Below are 20432 nucleotides of genomic sequence, written 5' to 3' on the forward strand. Positions count from 1 at the left end.
AATATCACATGTGCTATTAATATCTCAGAAAGAAAGGTATACAGCATTACAATTAATGGCAGAAATTAGCAGAAGCTAGTGAACCCAATTTGCACTTACAAAACAGCAGCATTAACAAAACGTGGGATGTTTTGTTTGCGCCATTTGCAGGGATGCAGCTGCATGAATCTTATACTGAACACAGTGTTCACCATTAGTGTTGTGGTCATTACCTCTCTCATATGTAAATGTGAATACTGGCGGAAACATGAAACTGTGCATAAGGCTACTGAAGCCCCACAAGCAGTACCAATAAAAACACGCATGTTGTCTTGCAAATAGTGCAGAAAGCAAAGGACTTGATACAGGCTCACTTGTGATTCCAGTAGTTTTAGAGTCATGATTTCAGTAATTCAGGAGAACAGTATTCACAATATAGAAATGGATGAGCCCTTCCTGGATTGGGGCCTTGTCGTGGCAGAATGGGTTGCGTGATCTCGGGATCTCTAGCGTTATATCGCTGGAAGCAATGTGCTCCTGGTTGGGTCTCCCAAGGCGAACAGGTCTGGAGTGAAGATCCAGACTAACAAGATCCAAAAACCCCCATGAAAAATAGTCTAGACATTGTTTACCCTGGTCACCGGGACCTACCCTTGGAGCCAGACCTGAGGGTAAAGTTCCTAGGTGAGCGCCTGGTGGCTGGGCACCCCACGTAACCCAGCCGGGCTCAGCCCGAAAAGGCAACATGGGGGGGCCATGTAGGCCCACTACCTGCAAGGTCCAACATGGGGGTTAGGTGCAATGCCTTTCAGGCAGCAGGAGGGGGTGGGGTGGCACGTGGCATCACGGCCCCTTGCAGCAGAAACTGGCTCTTAGCACATGGAATGTAACCTTCCTGGGAGAGAAGGAGCCGGAACTGGTGCCGAAGTTTGAGAGATACCAACTAGATATAGTTAGGCTCACCTTCACTCACAGTGTTGGCTCTAGTACCAGACTCCTTGATAGTGGGTGGTCTCTCTTCTACTCTGGAGTTTGACAGGGTGAGAGGTGTGCGGGTACTCACAAGCCTCCGCCTGGCTGCCATACAGTTGGAGTTTGTCCCAGTGGATAAGAGGGTCGCCTCAATGCGACTTAACGTTGGAAACAGCAGCTCAGAGAATTCAACCTTTTGGAGAAAGTGGGTGGGGTTCTGGACAGGGTCCCACCTACAGACGCCATAGTCTTGCTGGGAGACTTCAATGCTCATGTTGGCAATAACTGGGAAATCTGGAGTGGGGTGATTGGGAAGAATGACTTGCCTGATCTAAACCCAAATGGTGAAATGCTATTGGACTTTTGTGATAGCCATGATTTGTCCATAAAAAACATCATATTCAAATGCAAGGATGCTCATAAGTATACTTGGTACCAGAACGACTTTTTAGTCATTTCATCTGGCTTGACGCCTTATGTTCTGGACACTCGGGCGAAGAGAGGTGCAGAGCTGTTAACCGATCACCATCTGGTGGTGAGCTGGATCAGATGGCGGGGAAGACTGACAAACAGACCCAGTCGACCCAAGCGGATAGTGAGGATGTGCTGGGAACAACTGTCACAGGACCCTGTTCGGAATGATTTTAACTCCCACCTGCTTGAGAACTGCTCCCATGTCCTGGAGGAGGTAGGGGACATGGAGTCTGAATGGCCCGTGTTGAAAATCTCCTTTGTGGAAGCAGCCAGGCGCAGCTGTGGCGAAAAGCTCGTTGGTGCCAGTCACGGTGGCAACCGAAGAACCGGCTGGTTGACACCAGTAGTGAGAGAAGCTGTCAAGTTGAAGAAGGAGCCCTGCAAGGCCTGGTTGGCTCTGGGGACTCCTGACTCAGCAGACAGGTACCGGCAGGCAAGAAAGCCGGCAGCAGCTGCAGTTGCAAAAGCAAAATCCAGAGCATGGGAGGACTTTAGGGAAGCCGTGGAAAATGACTTTCGGTCGGTCTCAAATTGGTTCTGGATAACCATCTGGAATGGTCGGAGGAGCTCGGCTCTGGAAGGGTCGGAGGAGCTTCGTCCAAGCTGTGCTCAGCAGAAATGGAGAAACTTTGACCTCAAATGAGGACATCATTGAGAGGTGGAAGGAGCACTTTGAGGAATTCCTAAACCCAAGAGATATGCCTCCCTTACAAATGTCAGGGCCAGAGACTTCTGGGGTGTCAAAGTCCATTTCCTTGGTGGAAGTCACTGAGGTAGTTGGAAAGCTCCATGTGGCAAAGCACCGGGAGTGGATGAGATTCGCCTGGAACTGCTTAAAGCCATGGATGTTGTAGGGCTGGCAAACTGGTTGGTGGTCTCTATCTTTAAGAAAGGGGACCGGAGAGTGTGTGCCAACTATCGGGGTATCACACTTCTCAGTCTCCCTGGGAAAGTCTGTGCCAGGGTGCAGGAAAGGAGGCTCTAACCAATAGTTGAACCTCGGATTGAAGAGGAACAATGTGGATTCCATCCTGGCCATGGAACAGTGGACCAGCATTTTACCGTCTCACAGATAACTGAAGGGGCATAGGAGTTCGTTAATCCAGTCTACATGTGTTTTGTGGACTTGGAGAAAGCCTAAGACTGGGTTCCTCGAGAAATTCTGTGGGAGGTGTTTCAGGAGTGTGGAGTGCTGGGACCACTACTGTGGGCCATTCGGTCTCTGTACACTCTGAGCGAGGGCTGTGTCTGCATACTCAACATTAAGTCAAGCCCGTTCAATGTGTGTGTTGGACTCCGTCAAGGTTCTGCTTTGTCTCCACTCCTGTTTGTGGTTTTCATGGATAGGATATCAAGGTGCAGCTGAGGTCAGGAGAGCATTCTGTATGGGGGTCAGAAGGTGATGTCTCTGCTTTTCGCGGATGATGTCCTTTTGGCACCGTCACACGGATGCCTCCAGCATGCATTGGAACGGTTTGCAGCTGAGTGTGAAGCAGCTGGTATGAGGATCAGCAACTCCAATCAGCAACCTGCAATCTAAGGAATCCTTGTTGAAGGAACCATGATATCAGTGGTTAGTAACATGAATAAATTCTTTGTCTTCTACAAGTAAAGGTTGGGGACTGTGTCTTGCTTTGCCCTTCATTGCTGCCACCATGCTATTCCCAGTCAAAAAAAAAATTATGCTACTACTCATTAAATATGAAACAAAAACATTCTTGATGTCTGATAATTTCTGTTGTGATGTGAACATGTGTAACAAGTTAAACATGAATGATTCCTAGAATTATATCTTGCAGAAAAGCATCTACTGAATGAAAAAATGTACATTTAAACATAGAAACATTTCAGACTACTTCATTAACATCTTCATACATGTTAATTTTAGGCTGGTTCCTCTATTATACACAGCATTTTAAAATAGAATATGGTGATATTTTCAGTTTCAAAAGGAATTAAAACGGCCTCAGATCTTCATCTCATCCTCACATGATGGCAATGTCCATTTCATGCATACAGGTTTGTTGCTGTAGGTCTGATTCCAGCCTCAGCTGTGAAACGGTCCTTTGGCAACACGAAGAAAATGCAGTGGATGAATAACTATTATAATATTACTTTGCTTTGTCATTCACAAAGAAAAACTTATCCTGATGTTCTCTCATGTCATCTTCGAACAGAATCAAACTCTACAGAGAAACAACCCTACAGACAGAATACAGTGTGTCTGGTGCTGGTGTGTCTTCTACTGATGATAGCCCTCATAGTGTTGAACATTTACTGTGAGTTTGAAAATTTCACATTACGACTGATCTCTTTCAGTGAGTGAGTCTGGTTGCAGTAGTGGGTGTTAATTTTGAGTGTTACAGTTTTTTTTATATATATATATATATATATATATTTTATATATAAATGAAAAAGTGGCTGGATAATGCAGTGTTAAGATTGCTCCCTTTCGCATGGGAAACTGGGGTTTGAATCCTGGTCATGGCCTACCTCCAGTAGGGGCAAAAAAAAAAAAAAAAGCCTCCTTACACTTGGCTCTGCTTATCTTGGCTATGAGTTGTTGGATAGTGTAGTGGTAAGCTTACTGCCTTTCACATGGGAAACTGGGGTTTGAATCATGGCCAACCTCCAGTAGGGGGTTCTTAGGCAAGACCTCCTTATGCTTGGCTCTGCCTACCTTGGATATGAGAGTGAAACTCTTATGCTGGCTCAGATGTTGCCTGGATTAACAAGGTCTATGCCAGATGTTGGGGAACCAGGACATACTGATGATAAGTGGGCTACTGGAACTAGAACAAGGCGTGCATGGACAAGAGATGAGAATAGGGAACTGTTGGAATGCTACTACACAAGCAACCCCAGTGAAAGGGACTACATGAAGAGGATGTGGGACCTATGGATACTTCAAAACTAAGGCCTAAACAACTAGTAGCTCAGTGTTACAACATCCGCAAGAAACAACTGCTATCACAACAAGAGATTGATGAGGTACAACACAAATGTTATGGCAAGGGGGAGCCAGGACAGGTCAGGGGGGAGATATCATCATCCCCACACTCTGAGATTGGGTACCAAGTGTAACCCTGTAAATATATTGCACAATATATTACATGATTAGCAGATTTAACATAAATTAAGGGAAATAATTTTATGATAGGGAAGAATTATTTTTATTTTTTCCTAATTTCTTAGAATTGATTGACTGGGTCAATCATCCAGTAGGATGAGAGCACAACTGGAAGTCCCGCCTTCCCACGTGGCAGTTCTGTGAAGAGCGCCACTGATTCAGTCTTGTAACTGAACGTCGTGAATAGAGTGCACACGCGAAACTTTTTGACTGAGTGGGATAAAATTTAAGAAATTGAGAAAATCACTCCACTGCTGTTTCCGTTGCACACGGATTCAGTCAGTTTTAATTTTTTGGAGCAACAACGATTTTTTACGTGAAGGCGTAGATGGCGAGCCACCCAAAGAACTGAGCCTTGGATTCGGAAGACTGAAAAGGACTCGATTTCCAATCTTCAAGTGAGGAGTTTGGCAAGTTTTGTGTTATAACGAATACTATCACTACTTGATGGACACGATTCCCCCTGTTGGAACTAATTTAAACTTCGGTGACTGAACTGCTGTGTTGAAACTGGAAGCACTGAGAAATTAATATTTGAACTGTAAATACTGATTGTTTTACTGGTGTGTTAAATTTTAATTGTTAAACAAGTGTTAGCTTGGGTATGCCTAATAGTTATAATATTGGGGTGCACCCTTAGTCTAGCCCTTAGTTCCTACAATTTGTATGCTGTGTATTGTGTGTAAGCAAATTATTATTTTTTTTCCCTTGTTGCTTTAAGTTATCAGAGTTCAGTTTTATGTTATTTAAGGTAATGTTTTACTGAAAATAATGTACATGAGAAATGAGAAAAATATAGTTTTTGGTAAAGTTTAATAGTTAATTTTAATAATTGCCAAATCGAGTGGTCCTTTATTTACACCTCCACGGACTAACCTACTGGCCTTAGAACAAAACATTACACCACGTGTTGCACGTGTGTTACACAAGCTCAAAGAACAATGAGCCCTTGTAAGCTGAATGCAAGAGCAGCTCACCTAAGAGATAAGATCATGGCTAAGAAGGACGCCTGGAGCCCCTGTGGCCGATTACCAAGACCAAGTGAAGTACCTACTGAAAGTCTACTAGAAGATATGAATGCAGCACTATGAACAATCCCTACGGTGATCATCACTGAGACCAACCAGCTGATGTACAACACAGCAACAGTGATCGTTGAGATGCTTGGATACAAGATGAATACCAAGCATAAGAAGCAGTATCCTCCATGGAAAAGAAGGCTAGAGGCCAAGATCAAGTCAGCACGAAGGGAAGTTAGCCAGCTATCGGAACTGCAGAAAGGGGTGATGAAGACCATGCCTAAGAAGTACAGCAAGCTGTCTATACCTGAAGCCTTAAAAACTGCCAAGCAAAGACTCACAGCCTTGGCTAACCACCTGAAGAGGTACACAAGAGAGACAGAGGGCAGAAGAAGAAACCAGATGTTCTCCACAGAATCATCCAAAGTGTACTCTCAGTGGCAGGGTAATAACATGAGAGCGGACCCACCAAGGTTGGAGACTGAGCAATACTGGAAAAACATATGGGAGAAGGAGGCATGGCATAACAACAAAGCCCAGTGGCTAGTGAATCTAAGAGCAGACCACAGCAACCTCCCTGAACAGGATCCAGTAACCATCACAGTGTCAGACATCCAAGAAAGAGTCTCAAGTATGAAGAAGTGGACAGCACCAGGCCCTGACATGATCCACACCTTCTGGCTAAAGAAGCTAACTGCACTCCATGAGCGCCTGGCAACACAAATGAACCAGCTGCTAACGGATGGGACCCACCCTGAATGGTTAACAGAAGACCGGACAGTCCTGATCCTGAAGGACCCCCAGAAAGGAGCAGTCCCATCCAACTATCGCCCGACAACCTGTCATGGTCGCGTCAGAGGGAAGCGGCGGACCCAAGTGCAGAGCGGTAATCGTGGTGTCTTCAGGGAAATCCAAGAGAGGAGGTCAGAGGACGGGCAAAGGGTCTTCGAGGTGCGAACGTCGTAACAGGGAGGATCCAAAAGGCGAGGTCAGTGTGCAGGCAAGAGGTCGATAATCCGAAGGAGGCAGTAGATCGGGGGAACAAGGGACGGGTTCGGGGAAGGTGTTCAGGAACAGGAAATGGCTGAAGAAGGTCGCTAACGAGGAGGCAGATCAAGGTTCCGCATCAGCTGGTTGTCCGACGCAGCCTTTTATGCTGCGGTCTGCGTTGGGTCACAGGTGTTCCGTGTTGGTCCGAAGGTGTGGGCGTGGCACTCTGGACAACATGGAAGCTGCTCTCCGGTATCATAGCGGCTAAGATGAACAGGCATATGGCTCAATACATGAGCGGGGCCCAGAAAGGAATTGGTAGAAACACCAGAGGAGCAAAACACCAGCTACTGGTAGACAGAACAGTCACTCGAGACTGCAAGACCAGACAGACCAACCTGTGCACCGCCTGGATTGACTACAAGAAAGCCTATGACTCGATGCCTCACTCATGGATCCTGGAATGCTTAGAACTATACAAGATCAACAGGACACTAAGAGCCTTCATCAGGAACTCAATGGGGCAGTGGAAAACAACCCTAGAGGCCAACTCCAAGCAAATTGCGCAAGTCACCATCAAGTGCAGCATCTACCAAGGACATGCATTGTCCCCACTGCTGTTCTGCATATGCCTGAACCCCCTCAGTGAGATCATCACCAAGACTGGCTACAGATACCGACTACAGAAGGGAGTAAACATCAGTCACCTCCTCTACATGGATGACATCAAGCTGTATGCCAAGAGTGAACAAGACATTGATTCCCTGATCCACACCACCAGGATCTACAGCAATGACATCGGAATGTCATTCGGATTAGATAAGTGTAGCCTGATGGTAACAAAGAGAGGGAAGGTAGTCAGAACTGAGGGGATTGTGCTACCAGAAGGCAACATAGCAGATGTTGAGGACAGCTACAAGTACCTTGGAATCCCACAGGTGCATGGGAATCATGAAGAGGCCGCAAGGAAAGCAGCAACCGCCAAATACCTGCAGAGAGTAAGGCAAGTCCTGAGAAGTCAGCTGAATGGGAAGAACAAGGTCCGGGCTATCAACACCTACGCCCTGCCGGTCATCAGATACCCCGCTGGCATAATAAGCTGGCCAAAAGAGGAGATAGAAGCCACTGACATCAAGACAAGGAAGCTCCTGACAATGCATGGAGGGTTTCACCCCAAATCCAGCACCCTGAGGCTATACACTAAGCGGAAAGAAGGAGGCAGAGGACTAGTGAGCGTCAGAGCCACTATCCAGGATGAAACAACAAAGATCCTTGACTACATCAGAAAAAATTGCCCCGACTGATGAGATACTTAGTGAATATCTCAGGCAGCAGAAACCCGAGAAGGAGGACGAGGAAGAACAGGAACCATCATGGAAGGACAAACCCCTACACGGTATGTACCACCGGCAGATTGAAGAAGTTGCTGATATCAAAAAATCATACCAGTGGCTGGACAAAGCTGGACTGAAAGACAGCACAGAGGCACTAATCATAGCAGCACAGGAACAAGCTCTAAGTACAAGATCAATAGAGGCCGAGGTCTACCACACCAGGCAGGACCCCAGGTGCAGGCTGTGCAAAGATGCCCCTGAGACAATCCAGCACATAACAGCAGGGTGTAAGATGCTAGCAGGCAAGGCATACATGGAACGCCATAACCAAGTGGCTGGCATAGTGTACAGGAACATCTGTGCTGAGTATGGGCTGGAAGTCCCAGGATCAAAGTGGGATACACCCCTAAGGGTGGTTGAGAATGACCAAGCTAAGATCCTGTGGGACTTCCAGATCCAGACTGACAAACTGGTAATGGCTAACCAACCGGACATAGTAGTGGTGGACAAACAGAGGAAGAAAGCCGTAGTGATAGATGTCACCATCCCAAGCGATGACAACATCAGAAAGAAAGAACATGAGAAGTTTGAGAAATACCAACGACTGAGAGAGGAGCTAGAAAAGATGTGGAAGGTGAAGGCAACAGTGGTCCCCGTGGTAATCGGAACACTTGGGGCTGTGACCCCTAAGCTGGGAGAGTGGCTCCAGCAGATCCTGGGAACAACATCCGAGATCTCTGTCCAGAAGAGCGCGGTCCTAGGAACAGCTAAGATACTGCGCAGAACCCTCAAGCTCCCAGGCCTCTGGTAGAGGACCCGAGCTTGAAGGAGTAAGACCGCTCGCAAAAAAGGGGGGGGAGAGTGGGGAAATTTTTTTATATATATAAAATAAAAATAGATAAAAATATATACAAAAATCTCCCTCTCACTCCCAATGGTGTGTGTGTCTTCATCAAGCTTAGGTCCTCTACCAGAGAACTTGAAGTTTGAGGGTTCTGCTCGGTATCTTAGTTGTTCCTAGGACTACGCTCTTCTGGACAGAGTCTTCAGATATTGTTTTATTCCTGGAATTTGCTGGAGGTGGGGGGTGCGGTGGCTCAGTGGGTTGGACCGGGTCCTGCTCTCCAGTGGGCCTGGGGCTCGAGTCCTGCTTGGGATGCCTTGCGACGGACTGGCATCCTGTCCTGTCCTGGGTGTGTCCCCTCCCCCTCCAGCCATACGCCCTGAGTTGCCAGGTTAGGCTCCAGTTCCCCGCGACCCTGTATGGGACAAGCAGCTCAGAAAATATGTGTGAGAAATTTGCTGGAGTCACTGTCCTAGTTTGGAGGTCACAGCCCCAAGTGTGCTTTTTACCATTTGGACCACTCCGGACTTAACCTTCCACATTTATTCCAACTACATGCTGCAGCTGGAGGGCACAGAGGTAGTGTTGCTGACTTTTGCATAGGAGATTGAGATTTGAATCCTGGGCAGGGCAAGCCTCCAGTAATCATTTAGCAGATGCTTTTCTCCAAAGTGACGTACATCTCATAGAAAATACAATGAATTCATTACATTAGCAGAAAGCGAGACGTATTGCAGATGTGTGATTCTTAAATACAGTTAGTTTGTATATTTCCACCATATGAACCAATGTTTGCCACACGAGTAGCTGCATTATACTTTATCCCAATAGCTTAAGAACAGTTGCACGGATTTCTTCCAGGTAGCTCAGGACTGGACCTATGATTGCTGCTGCAGCTGCTGCACATGACAATAATAATTATTAAAATTATTCAAATTCAAAATATTACAGTTCTCAGTATTTTCTTTTATGGTTCCTTACTCTTTACATTAAAATGAACTTTGAAAAGGCAACAACGTCACACTGTAGAAGGTTACTATAATGAGATAAGAGGAAGTACAAATGAGGTTCTGGACAGACTCTTTCAAAGCAGCGCAGGTCGAGATAGGAACTTCATAAATACGTGAAATTTAGGTAATGCAGATGGAGAGTATCATGCAATCATGGCAAATGTTTTTTAGATACAATACTAGCTTGTATTTTTATGGATGTCTTCAAGAATCAGTTTTAATAATGGAATTTAACATGTAACTGTGGTTACAATAATTTTCACACACACACACACACACACATTAACTGCCCTGTGACTCCTTTATAGGGTCCAGACCTCTGAGATCATAACTTGGACAAGAATAAAGCTGCAGTGAGAAAAACTGTGGTGAATTACTGCACAACTTCACTAATGTAAAGTACTAATAGATACTAAAAACTTTCCTGTACCTTATATAATGTAAAAGGATCAGTATGTATTGCAAAATTCTTTTAAAGGGTGTTTACTTCTGACATGCTGATATAATCTTTCATTTCTGAGAACTGGAATATTTAAGTTGCAAATAAAGCAAGATAACTTTCACTGAGAAATCTAGTAGGGATGAGTCCCTTACTCAGACTTCTTCCTGTTCTTAAGAGGTTTTCAAAAGAAGAGGAGACAGTGAAGATGTAGTCTGACAATTTTTTTCAGAAAAAATAACTGACCCAGTCTGTTTTTGAAGAACCGTTTACAAAGAATTGTTCCCGAAGAATTGTCAAAGAATCCATTTCTTTGTAAAATGGCAAGTATGCCTTTTTTTCTCTGAGGATTTAGCCTTACAGCTTCAGCATTGTAGGTCTGAATCCAGCACCAGTTGAGTCTGAGTTTTGTTAATTAAATATAAGTTTCCTAACTGAGATGTCTGTGTCCCGCTACAGAGTCTCCCGGGAAACGACTCTACAGAAGAGCTTCAGTGTGTCTAGGGTTGTTGTGTGTTCTCCTACTTACAACCCTCATAGTGCTGAGTGTTTGCTGTGAGTTTCATTCTTTCACATTACTACGTGATGTTTATTTCAGTGGGTGAGTTAGGTCACAGTGCTCAGTGTTTACTGTGAGTTTGTTACAACTTAGAAGTATGGTGAGTTAAGTCATTGTATGTATGCTGTCTGTCTTCGGTTACATACAGCTCAATAATACATGCTTACTAGTCACAGAACTAATTTATATTTCATATTGCTAGACATTTATTTCAGTTCCTCTGGACATGAAAATCCTCCAGCTTAGTTCTACCGATATCGTACAGTTGGGTGAATTGCATTGTACATGTACAGTATATTCAGCCTACTTTTGTAGGACTCTTCCAGAAACTCATCAATCTTACTCTGTGTTTCAGTGTATATTTCCATTAATTACACCATTACTTCCATACCCCTTTCAGACAAAACAAGTGCTGAGGACACTGAGGTCCAGCTCAATGGTCTCAAAGGTGAAAGAGACCAGTTGAAGAGCAATTACAGTGCACTGGCTGCAGATAGACACCACTTACAGACCAATTACCATAACTGCATTGCAAGTAAGGAAAATATTTAATATTTTAGACTAACTCAGAAGCAAAAACAAAGATTAGGAATAAGTCATCAAGAAGCCAGCAACCCTAACCCTGCTCCCTCCCAGCATCCCCCTCTTCTGAGTTCTTCACCAGCTGCCTTAAATGTTCCCCTTGACTCTCAGTAGCTGGTCTTCATTGTCTAGATATTGTATGAGGAGACAGAGCCCATCAATAAATCCCCATCGCATCCCATGGCTCCACCTGACATCAGCTCCCAGAATCCAAGGAGTAAATCATGTGCATCTTTAACACAAGTCTATGTCTTTATATTACAGAGCAAATCTGCCCCCAGGGGTGGGTAGATTTCAGATCAAGGAGTTATTACATCTCCTGTTGGCAGAAGAATTGGACTGAAAGCCAGCAGGACTGTAAACAGAGAGGAGCTGATCTGGCGATCATCAACAGCAGAGAGGAACAGGTGAGAAACAATGAAATAAGATTATGAGAGATTTGACCACTTTATTCTTTTCTCATTCCTCAGTTAAGGTGGAAAGATGTCGTAAACACATTATGCCCTTTACCTTTTAGCAGAGTCTACTCATTGTTATTTGAAGTATGTATTCCGTGTTTTCATGTCATGCAAATTACAATACAATACAATACAATACAAGCTTTATTGTCACATCATCATCAACATAACATGTAGAGAAGAGTGAAAAATCTTGAGTGCAGCTCCAGAAAGTGCAATATTAAGAGTATGTCATAAGAAGAATAAACAAATAAAAAATAAATAAATAATTAAAAAATAGAGAAATAAAAAACAAACTATCTATATGTATGTACAGAGAATACAGGGAAATTAGACGTATTGAATGCTGTTTGTGATGTTCATGAATCAGGTGTAATATACATTTTTGCAGAATTCATTTTTGTTTTACATAATTTACAAGGATATAATATGACGTAGGTATTCCATGTTTGCCTGACGACGGACTGGTGTCCCGTCCTGGGTGTGTCCCCTCCCCCTCTGGCCTTACACCCTGTGTTACCGGGTAGGCTCCGGCTCCCCGTGACCCCGTATGGGTCAAGCGGTTCAGACTGTATGTGTGTGTGTGTGTGTGTGTATTCCATGTTTTTGTGTTATTTAAATTAGACATGTCATATTATCTTGTAAAAGTACACACAATCATGCAAAATGTATTTAAAATGCCCATACAGGAATTCATCAACACGTTCAACAAGAGAATCTGGATTGGACTGACAGACAGAGACAAGGAAAGGTCTTGGAAATGGGTGGATGGCACAAGACTGACCACAAGGTAACAGAGCTTTTAGCCAAGAGCATTACAATATAAAGACGGAACTTTTGTTTTGTGATGGGTGTGTCAAATAAATGGGTGGGGCCAAGGCACGGGATAGCAGGTTTTCCAGTGCAAAAAAGGAGGCTTTAAATGCAAACCAAACCAAAGGGGAAGGGAGAGTTGGCCCCTTGAAATCTAAACAAAACAGGTTCTGTCACAAAGACGCACACAGACCAGCTCCCTCAAGTCTCAGTTGGTGAGGCTTCAGCTGACAGACGCTGGTTGTCATTTTCCAATTAAGAAAGTGGTGGGAAGGGAGAGCTGCTATGTAGTCATAAAACCTATAGTGCTCTGCTGTGTGAGTCAGAAACATTCTTAAGTCCTGAATTATGTATTTTAAAGGCTTGTATGAGAAATACTGAACTGACCGTAACTAACACACAACCAAATTGCTTCTGTAAAAAAAGACTGTTGTTCCTCAGGAAAGACTCGACTGCTTTCCCTCTCATGAATGCTTCTACGTCTCATTGCTTTAGGTTCTGGAAACAAAATGAGCCCAATGATTACCTTGGAAAAGAGGATTGTGCAGAGAGTACGGCAGAATCCAACCCACAGATGGCCTGGAACGATATACAATGCGAACTCCAGCGATACTGGGTGTGTGAGAGGGGGCCTGAACTAAATTGAAGCACTCCACATCACACATGGGTGGGTGAACTAGTGAAATGAAGAAAGAAATGGCCTGGTCCTTGAGGTCCTAGATGACTGTAGGCTGAAGACTGATGCTTTTTAATGCCATAGTTGCTGTACTTTGTGTACAGTTAAAAGTTACATTCAGCAGTCAGTGATAACTCTGTATTTCTCTAGTCGCTGTCATGTCCTTCACAGATCATTCAGAACCACAACCTCTGCTGCACTGCCACCAACCTTCAGCCCTGAGTGAAGACCATGTGTTTCACTTACCATGGGAGTGTGTCGTATGTATAAATAACCAGGTGTAAATAATGAAGCAGGCGGTTAGTGTTCATTGTATCAGATACAAAATGCTTTATTTGAAAATTAAATTTACTTACTGAACTACTTTGATTTTTTGTGTGTATTTTAGCATGCAATTTTAAGGGGATATGAAAGGAAAACAAATTATTCACAATGTACTGGTACACGTTTTTTTTATTCTGCATACGTCTAATCAGTATGAAATAGAATTCAGTCCACCAGTTATCACTTATTGTAACAATCTGAGTGAATTACCTTAATTATAGGTATAACTGTCAAGAGGCAATACCAGGTTATCTTTCGCTGGTGCAGTGTAACTGCAACTGGCCACTGCTGCCACATGTCACCGTCATGGTCAAACAGACTGGTTTGTCAAAAAACTTTTTTTTTTTTTAAATAAAATTATCATAAGTCCAACTGTGCCATTACACTGTTCATTAATCATGGAAACTTGCTGTGGTCTTTGCTTAGCTGCATCATAGCCTCTATTCCAGTGTTGCCCAGTAGCAGTTTGACAGTGAATGTGGTTGGGTCTTCCTGTTTGAGCTGTACATCACTGAGGTTTTCAGAAAAATAATTAGAACAAGCTGCCACAGGCTACTCGAACCCACTGCCACTGAAGCCACAGGCTGCTGGAAGTACTTTTGCTTGGTGCTCATTATATTTCATGCATCATCTTCATCATGGTAAAAACAAACATGGACCCAAAGTGCCCAGGTTTGAATCCCACCTGTAGGTGTAACACCCTTTGCCAACATACTTACCCTGAATTGCTACAGTAAAAAAAAAAAAAAGAATTACTTAGCTCCATAAATGGGTAAATAATTGCAAATCCCTTTGGAGAAAAGTGTCAGCTAAATGATCAAATGTAAAATAATGTATGCAAATATATGTAAAATGCATTTATTCACAATAACATTGCTAATTTGCAAATCTGGTATGGAGGACAAAAATCCATGGTATTTCAATTGAATTTTTAGTGATTTTTATTTTTTTAAGAAATAGCTGCAAAGTAGAAGTTTCTAGTGTTATTTGACAAACCTTAACCCACTGATTGCATTTAAATGAGGATAAGACACCTATGTGTTATCTTTAAACTTTCAAAGAGTTTATTTACTTCTTCACATACCTGTGTATGTTGATTATACTTTTTATGTGCATGTTTTTGTTACTGGGGTAATTTAAAACGCAAAACTTCTTTACTTCTGTTCCTATTAAATCTTGAGATAATAGATAAGGGCAGAAAAAAATAGAAACCACACACTTTCCTTTGTAGTGCTGCTTCTAGGTTTACACACAGTGGTTTCTGAAAGACCTGAGCCCTGCAAAGCTCTGTAAAGGACAGGAAAGACACTTGTGCTGACATATATCACATAGCACTGCACTGCTACACATGGGTAATAATACCTGCACTGACAGAAGCATTGATGTCGATGAAAACGTTTATGCGAACAGAGGTGTCTGTAAAACTTATATGTATGGTAAAGATGATCTCACAGCAAGAGGAAAATGTGAAAATGAACCTTCAGGTAAGAACATGAGAAGAGTTATTATACTCAGGTGTCCTTTGTAATTTTACCATAATTAATAATGACATAGCTTAAAAGTGTTTTCTGATATGATGAACTTCTTAATGTTATCTTTTGGAATTTATGCCGCTAAATTTGTATTTCATTAAATTCAGTTATTTTTATGTCTACTGTAAAGAACTACTTCAGAGAATTTTGTAATAGATTATATTGTGATTACTCATAACATATTAGGTTTTTAATAATTAGAAATAGTGTGGTTTAGTTGCACAATAGGATAGTGATTAAATATAGAATTCTTGCAGTAAACCTAAACAAAATGTAACAGAAACATAGACTCAACTCTACTACGATAATTTTTCCACAGTACATTCTAATATCTGAGTAATGGAAAGCCAAGAAGTATTCATAGGAAACATGACATACATCGCAGTTTGAGGATTTAAAAAAAAAAAAAGAGTTCTTTTGGAGAGTGCCATGAAGCTGGCCCTCCTATGAACAGTATTGAGTCACCCAGGATGACACAACGAGTGATGAAACCAACACAGTTAACGTCAAGATTTTTTTTTTTTAATGAACAACGGAACTCAAAACATGTACATGTACGATTAACTGCAATGATTCCAGAGTGCTGTGTACACAACACATGTATTTTTTTGTAAAACCATGCCTACTTAACAGAAAACTTTCACAGAATGAGTTTCAAAAGGGACCCTTGTTGTATCCTCAAGCAAGATATTTAACATGAACAGTTAAAGTGGCTTCAGCCAATGTTTGTGTGTGTGTCTGAGCCCAAAAATATAAAGCTGAATAGAAAAGTAAAAAGAGGGAATTAAGTGGACAAAAATTGTTGTTGGTCGCTTTCTTTACAAGCATCAGCAGAGTGACTAAAGTAAAATGTAATAACAATAGAAAGCTAGATACCAATAATTATAAATGGAATAACTCAGGAGATCAACAATAAAGTAAAACTGTTATTAACAAAACCAGTGGACCCCAGTGATGCTGTTGGTTCATTTCAGAGAAACGGCGCTACAGACGGGCAACAGTGTGTCTGGCGCTGTTGTGTGCTCTCCTGCTGACAGCCCTCATAGTGCTCATTGTTTACTGTGAGTTTGTTACAGAAGAGTCAGTGTTGTTCCATATTAAACTAGTTTACATTTACATTTATCCATTTAGATGTCATTTTTTTCCAAAGCAATTTACAATATGAGGCTAATTTGTTAACTACATGTATCCTATGACATTCATCTGACTACTAGTTTCTTATTAGTCTTGGGGTAAATGTGTGTTTAAGAAAATTAGAATTCTGCTTTCCTACCCCTGCAGATATAGGAGTTGCACATAAGGCAATGAAAGTTGAGAGAGACCAGCTGCAGATGAGTTACAGTCTCCTGGAAACAGAGAGAGACCAGCTACAGACCAATTACAGTTCACTGGTAATGGCGAAAGAGCAGTTACAGGAGAATTATAATAACTGCAGAGCCACAAATGAACAATTAAGTGAGTAATGTATTTCTGGCAAAAGTGTTAAAAAGTGGTAAAAAGCACATTCATTGTATTAACTATCTGGTTTCATATCTGTTTCACGTTTCAAGAGGTAAGTAATGTATTTATGGCAACAGTGGTAAAAAGTGTTAAAAAAGTGGTAAAAAGCGCATTTATTACATTAACTATTTCTATCTGGTTTTAAGCACTGAAGAGAAATTTCTCTTTTGAGAAATTTGGCTCTCAGTTATATTCCGTTTTTTCACCTTTCATCTGCAGAACGTCTGAAAGCCTGTCCTCAGGGGTGGACATGCTTCAGCTCAAAGCTGTACTACATCTCCACTGAGAGGAAGAGTTGGAGTGAAAGCCAGAAGGATTGTAAAGAGAGGGGAGCAGATCTGGTGATCATCAACAATGAAGAGGAACAGGTGAGAGGCACATGGAGAAAGATGAGAGCGTAGAGTTATGAAACATCTGTTTTTAAAACATTATCTTGGTTACATTAAATACCAATCGGGATACAAGAAGTCAAGTCACTGTAAACGGAAAGTACCATTAAAAGTAGTGAGTAAATACAGTACTGTTTTTACATACTGCAGGTGTGTTAGATTCATCTGATACTTTTCTCTAAAGCAACTTACAGCGTTAGGGTTAAATTTATTCACCCATCTGAGAAATTTTACTGGAGCAATTTAGGGAAAGTTAACACTCAATGATTCCACAGCAAGAGCTAGGGATCAAACCTATAAGCTTTGGTTCTAAAGGCAGTAGCTCAAACCCCTGTGTTACTGTTGGGGTTTGCTTACAACTACTGTTTTGCTGTGACAAATGGCATATTAAAAAGGTTAGTTAAAAAGTTATTAAAAAATAAAAATGTGTGTAGATGAAACATAGAAGCAGGTGGTCAAGTGGTTGCAGCTTCCACCTTTTGATAAAAAGGACCCAGGTTTGACTCCAGTCACCTGCTGTTGTACCTTTGCTGTACCTGTTATACCATCCCATCACTTTGTAATTTATATTCTCATGCTTGTATATATATTTCTAACTTCTGTAATTCTGTGTCAGCTGTCTGTTCTTGTCTGTCTTGTCTGTTGCCAGAAATACTGCAAGCATCAAGCACCAAAGCAAATTCCTTGTGCGCGTCAGTGCACTTGGTCAATAAAACCCATTATGATTCTGATTCTGATTAAAGTGCAAAGTCTAAATTGCTCAGCTATGTTAAATAGGTAACTTATTGTATGCTTCCTTGGGGTTAAAGTGTCACTTAATTAAAAAACAGAAAAAGATTAAAGTTAGAAGACAGAAATACCAGTAATTATACCAATAAACAGGAGAACATATTGTAGTCTAATCATTGTCACTGAATTCTGATTGTGATCTTGGGGTTCATCTGGGAAATAAAAATACACACTCTCTCACTGTTCTTACCTGTTTGTTCAGGATACATGCTGGATGGGTCCATTGTGGGGTGAAGTGAACAATAAAACAAGTATAAATCTTTTTGGCAGTTTCAGTAAACAGGATGTCATAATTAAATTTCCTAATTTTTAGTTATCTGTTAATTCTTTATAAACCCTCAGGACTTTATTTCTCAGTTTACTGGGCCTTTCTGGATTGGTTTGAGTGATAGAGAGAGAGAAGGAACCTGGAAATGGGTGGATGGGACAACGCTGCAAGAGGGACAAGGGTAAGAAGCGATTATTTATCATTACAAGGAGACAGAGATGTTAAAATCTTATTCAGTACTTCTTGTGTGAGACCACATCACAGCTCAGGGCTCCTCACTGTTGCCAACAGTACTGGATACTCATTACCCCATATATTGAGGTGCAGAGCTATAATGCTGCTAAATCGTTTTTATACATTTAAAATTCTGGAACATGTCTTTTTGTCCACAGGTACTGGAAAGAAAATCAGCCTGATAACTATAATGAAAATGAGAGCTGTGCTGAGACAGCAAAGAGTAATAGTCAGAAGACATGGAATGACTTTCAATGTGACGAAAAACTGTCTTGGATCTGTGAGAAAGAAGGCTAGTCTTTAGCCAAAGTTTATATTCTCAGATTACAGGATTCACTGAAACTATCATCTCAGGACACAGATCTAATACATATTAGTGATTTGAGGGGAGTTAAAGAAGGAAAAGAGTGAGCTGTGTTATGAAATGTTTTGTATTCTGAACACACACAATAACAGTACTGCATTTCATTTACATTTACATTTTACACACATATTGTTTAAATACTCCATATAAAACTCAACTGCATGACCCTGAATGTTATCGGTGTGTATTCAGAAACTCACAGTGATGTTCTGCCCACAACTGAGACTTAACAACCTCTCCCCTCCTCCACAGTGTATTTGACTGGTATCTTTACAGGAAGCCCCCTATTTCCTAAGACCTGTGGTACCAGTCTCAACATTTGGCTGCCAGTGTTACTGTCAAGTGTTTCTTGTCCAGTTTTTCAGTTTGTTTGTTGCTAATAATTTCAGTATTCAATGGTTTTAGAAAGTGGGTGTTTACTGGATGCTGGGAAAATGGTTATTCATATTATTGGGCCAAATGTATATGATAAGTTGTACAGTTAGTAGATGTCAAATCCTCAGATCTTAAACTTGAAGTTTGTTGCTGAATTCCTGGGTTTTGAGTGGCTTTTCTGAATGCTGAAGAAAGGAACTGAGAAGCTAGACTCATCTTTGACAATATGCAGAAATAATTGGCTTTAAATAGATTTAAGCTCTACGTGGTTTGGGTCAGGATGGTGGCAAAGGAGGTAGCAGTGCTGCCTTTCAGCTCCTGGACTCTTTGGACTTGGGTTCAGCTAAATGGACTAGTTGCTACTAAAGGTTTATATTCAAACTTTACTATCCAGGAAGGCATTTTTCAAAGTATTCTTCATTCCCCCTACTGAACGCTGGCATTTTCAATGGGATTCAGTGGGACTTACAGCATGTTTTGAGACTAAATTATATGTGGTTTTCTAGAAAAGTGTTTGCTCAATGAATGTTGACAGACAGAGAATTTTGTGGCAGAACTGAATATTGAAATGTACTTCATTTGTTCACAGTTATAACTGACTTGATTATTTACTTTTAATTATTTGTACTTACACTATTATATTACTCACTCAATTGTATTATTTTTTTTGTTTTATTTTTACTCACAATCTCATTTATTTTTACAACAAGTATAGAGATTAAACTATTAAACTGTATGCAAGGTTACGAAAACTCGGTATTGAGGAGCTATCAACCCGATGCACGTAAAAATGATGAGGACTGTGTCTAAACCCGAAATGTTGATGGTGATCTGTGAAAAAGAAGTCTGAAATGGCAATGAAGGTAAAAGCTACTGGAAGCCCCAGACAATTTACGTGGTCACTGCTTGCTGGGTACGTAACAAAACTATTTTATTTCTTCTCTTTCACCAAATGTTGTAACAGGAAGTGTACAAGTGTCAGTTTATTGCGAGAACACCCTTAGACAGGAAAGACAGCACGGTATTTCAAAGAAAGAAGAACTGAAGTTGCATGTGATTCATCGCTTTAAAGCACTTTTTCAAAGTCTGTACACAAAGTACTGATTCTACTGTGGTCTATGTGTTCAGTGTGTTGTCACAGAAGGGTGAGCGGTCACTGTGATCCGGACCCTTGCACGCATATATTTCTCCGCTTTCCTTGCCCTGGGAGTTTTCTTTTTCTTGCTTGTCAGATGTCTTTTTTTATTTCTCTGCCTTTTATTAATGTACCAACAATATGCTGTGTCACACCCTAATGAGGACTGGAAATATGTTGTACTTAAAATATCAGTGAATGTCCTGGAAGAAGCTATAATCTCTTAAAAAATTAAATATATTT

At 41.6% G+C, this 20432-nt stretch overlaps 2 protein-coding genes across 2 annotated transcripts; both read left to right on the forward strand.

Moving 5' to 3' along the window:
• Positions 1-584: 584 nt before the first annotated feature.
• Positions 585-13572, forward strand: LOC108927843 (C-type lectin domain family 4 member E-like). The gene is made up of 5 exons (XM_029254276.1): positions 585-663; positions 11151-11285; positions 11597-11739; positions 12480-12580; positions 13099-13572. Exons 1-5 carry the CDS (start codon positions 585-587, stop codon positions 13247-13249), a joined length of 609 nt encoding a protein of 202 aa, XP_029110109.1. The 3' UTR covers positions 13250-13572.
• Positions 13573-16136: 2564 nt separating this feature from the next.
• LOC108927842 (C-type lectin domain family 4 member E-like) lies at positions 16137-18974 on the forward strand. Its single transcript, XM_029254292.1, has 5 exons — positions 16137-16196; positions 16417-16590; positions 16855-17003; positions 18156-18262; positions 18932-18974. The coding sequence occupies exons 2-5, from the start codon at positions 16440-16442 to the stop codon at positions 18972-18974; spliced, it is 450 nt and encodes a 149-aa protein (XP_029110125.1). The 5' UTR covers positions 16137-16196; positions 16417-16439.
• The last annotated feature ends 1458 nt before the right edge of the window (positions 18975-20432 follow it).

The sequence above is a fragment of the Scleropages formosus genome, chromosome 1 (assembly GCF_900964775.1).
Source record: "Scleropages formosus chromosome 1, fSclFor1.1, whole genome shotgun sequence".
Classification (NCBI taxonomy): Eukaryota; Metazoa; Chordata; class Actinopteri; order Osteoglossiformes; family Osteoglossidae; genus Scleropages; species Scleropages formosus.

What these genes read in the sequence shown, in the direction of transcription:
- LOC108927843 (XM_029254276.1), top strand. Translation starts at nt 585, where the DNA reads ATGAAAAATAGTCTAGACATTGTTTACCCTGGTCACCGGGACCTACCC. An exon ending in TTACCATAACTGCATTGCAA is followed by an intron (nt 11,286 to 11,596) that starts GTAAGGAAAATA and finishes TTTATATTACAG; the next exon opens with AGCAAATCTGCCCCCAGGGG. An exon ending in TCAACAGCAGAGAGGAACAG is followed by an intron (nt 11,740 to 12,479) that starts GTGAGAAACAAT and finishes ATGCCCATACAG; the next exon opens with GAATTCATCAACACGTTCAA.
- LOC108927842 (XM_029254292.1), top strand. Translation starts at nt 16,440, where the DNA reads ATGAAAGTTGAGAGAGACCAGCTGCAGATGAGTTACAGTCTCCTGGAA. An exon ending in AGCCACAAATGAACAATTAA is followed by an intron (nt 16,591 to 16,854) that starts GTGAGTAATGTA and finishes TTTCATCTGCAG; the next exon opens with AACGTCTGAAAGCCTGTCCT. An exon ending in TCAACAATGAAGAGGAACAG is followed by an intron (nt 17,004 to 18,155) that starts GTGAGAGGCACA and finishes ATAAACCCTCAG; the next exon opens with GACTTTATTTCTCAGTTTAC.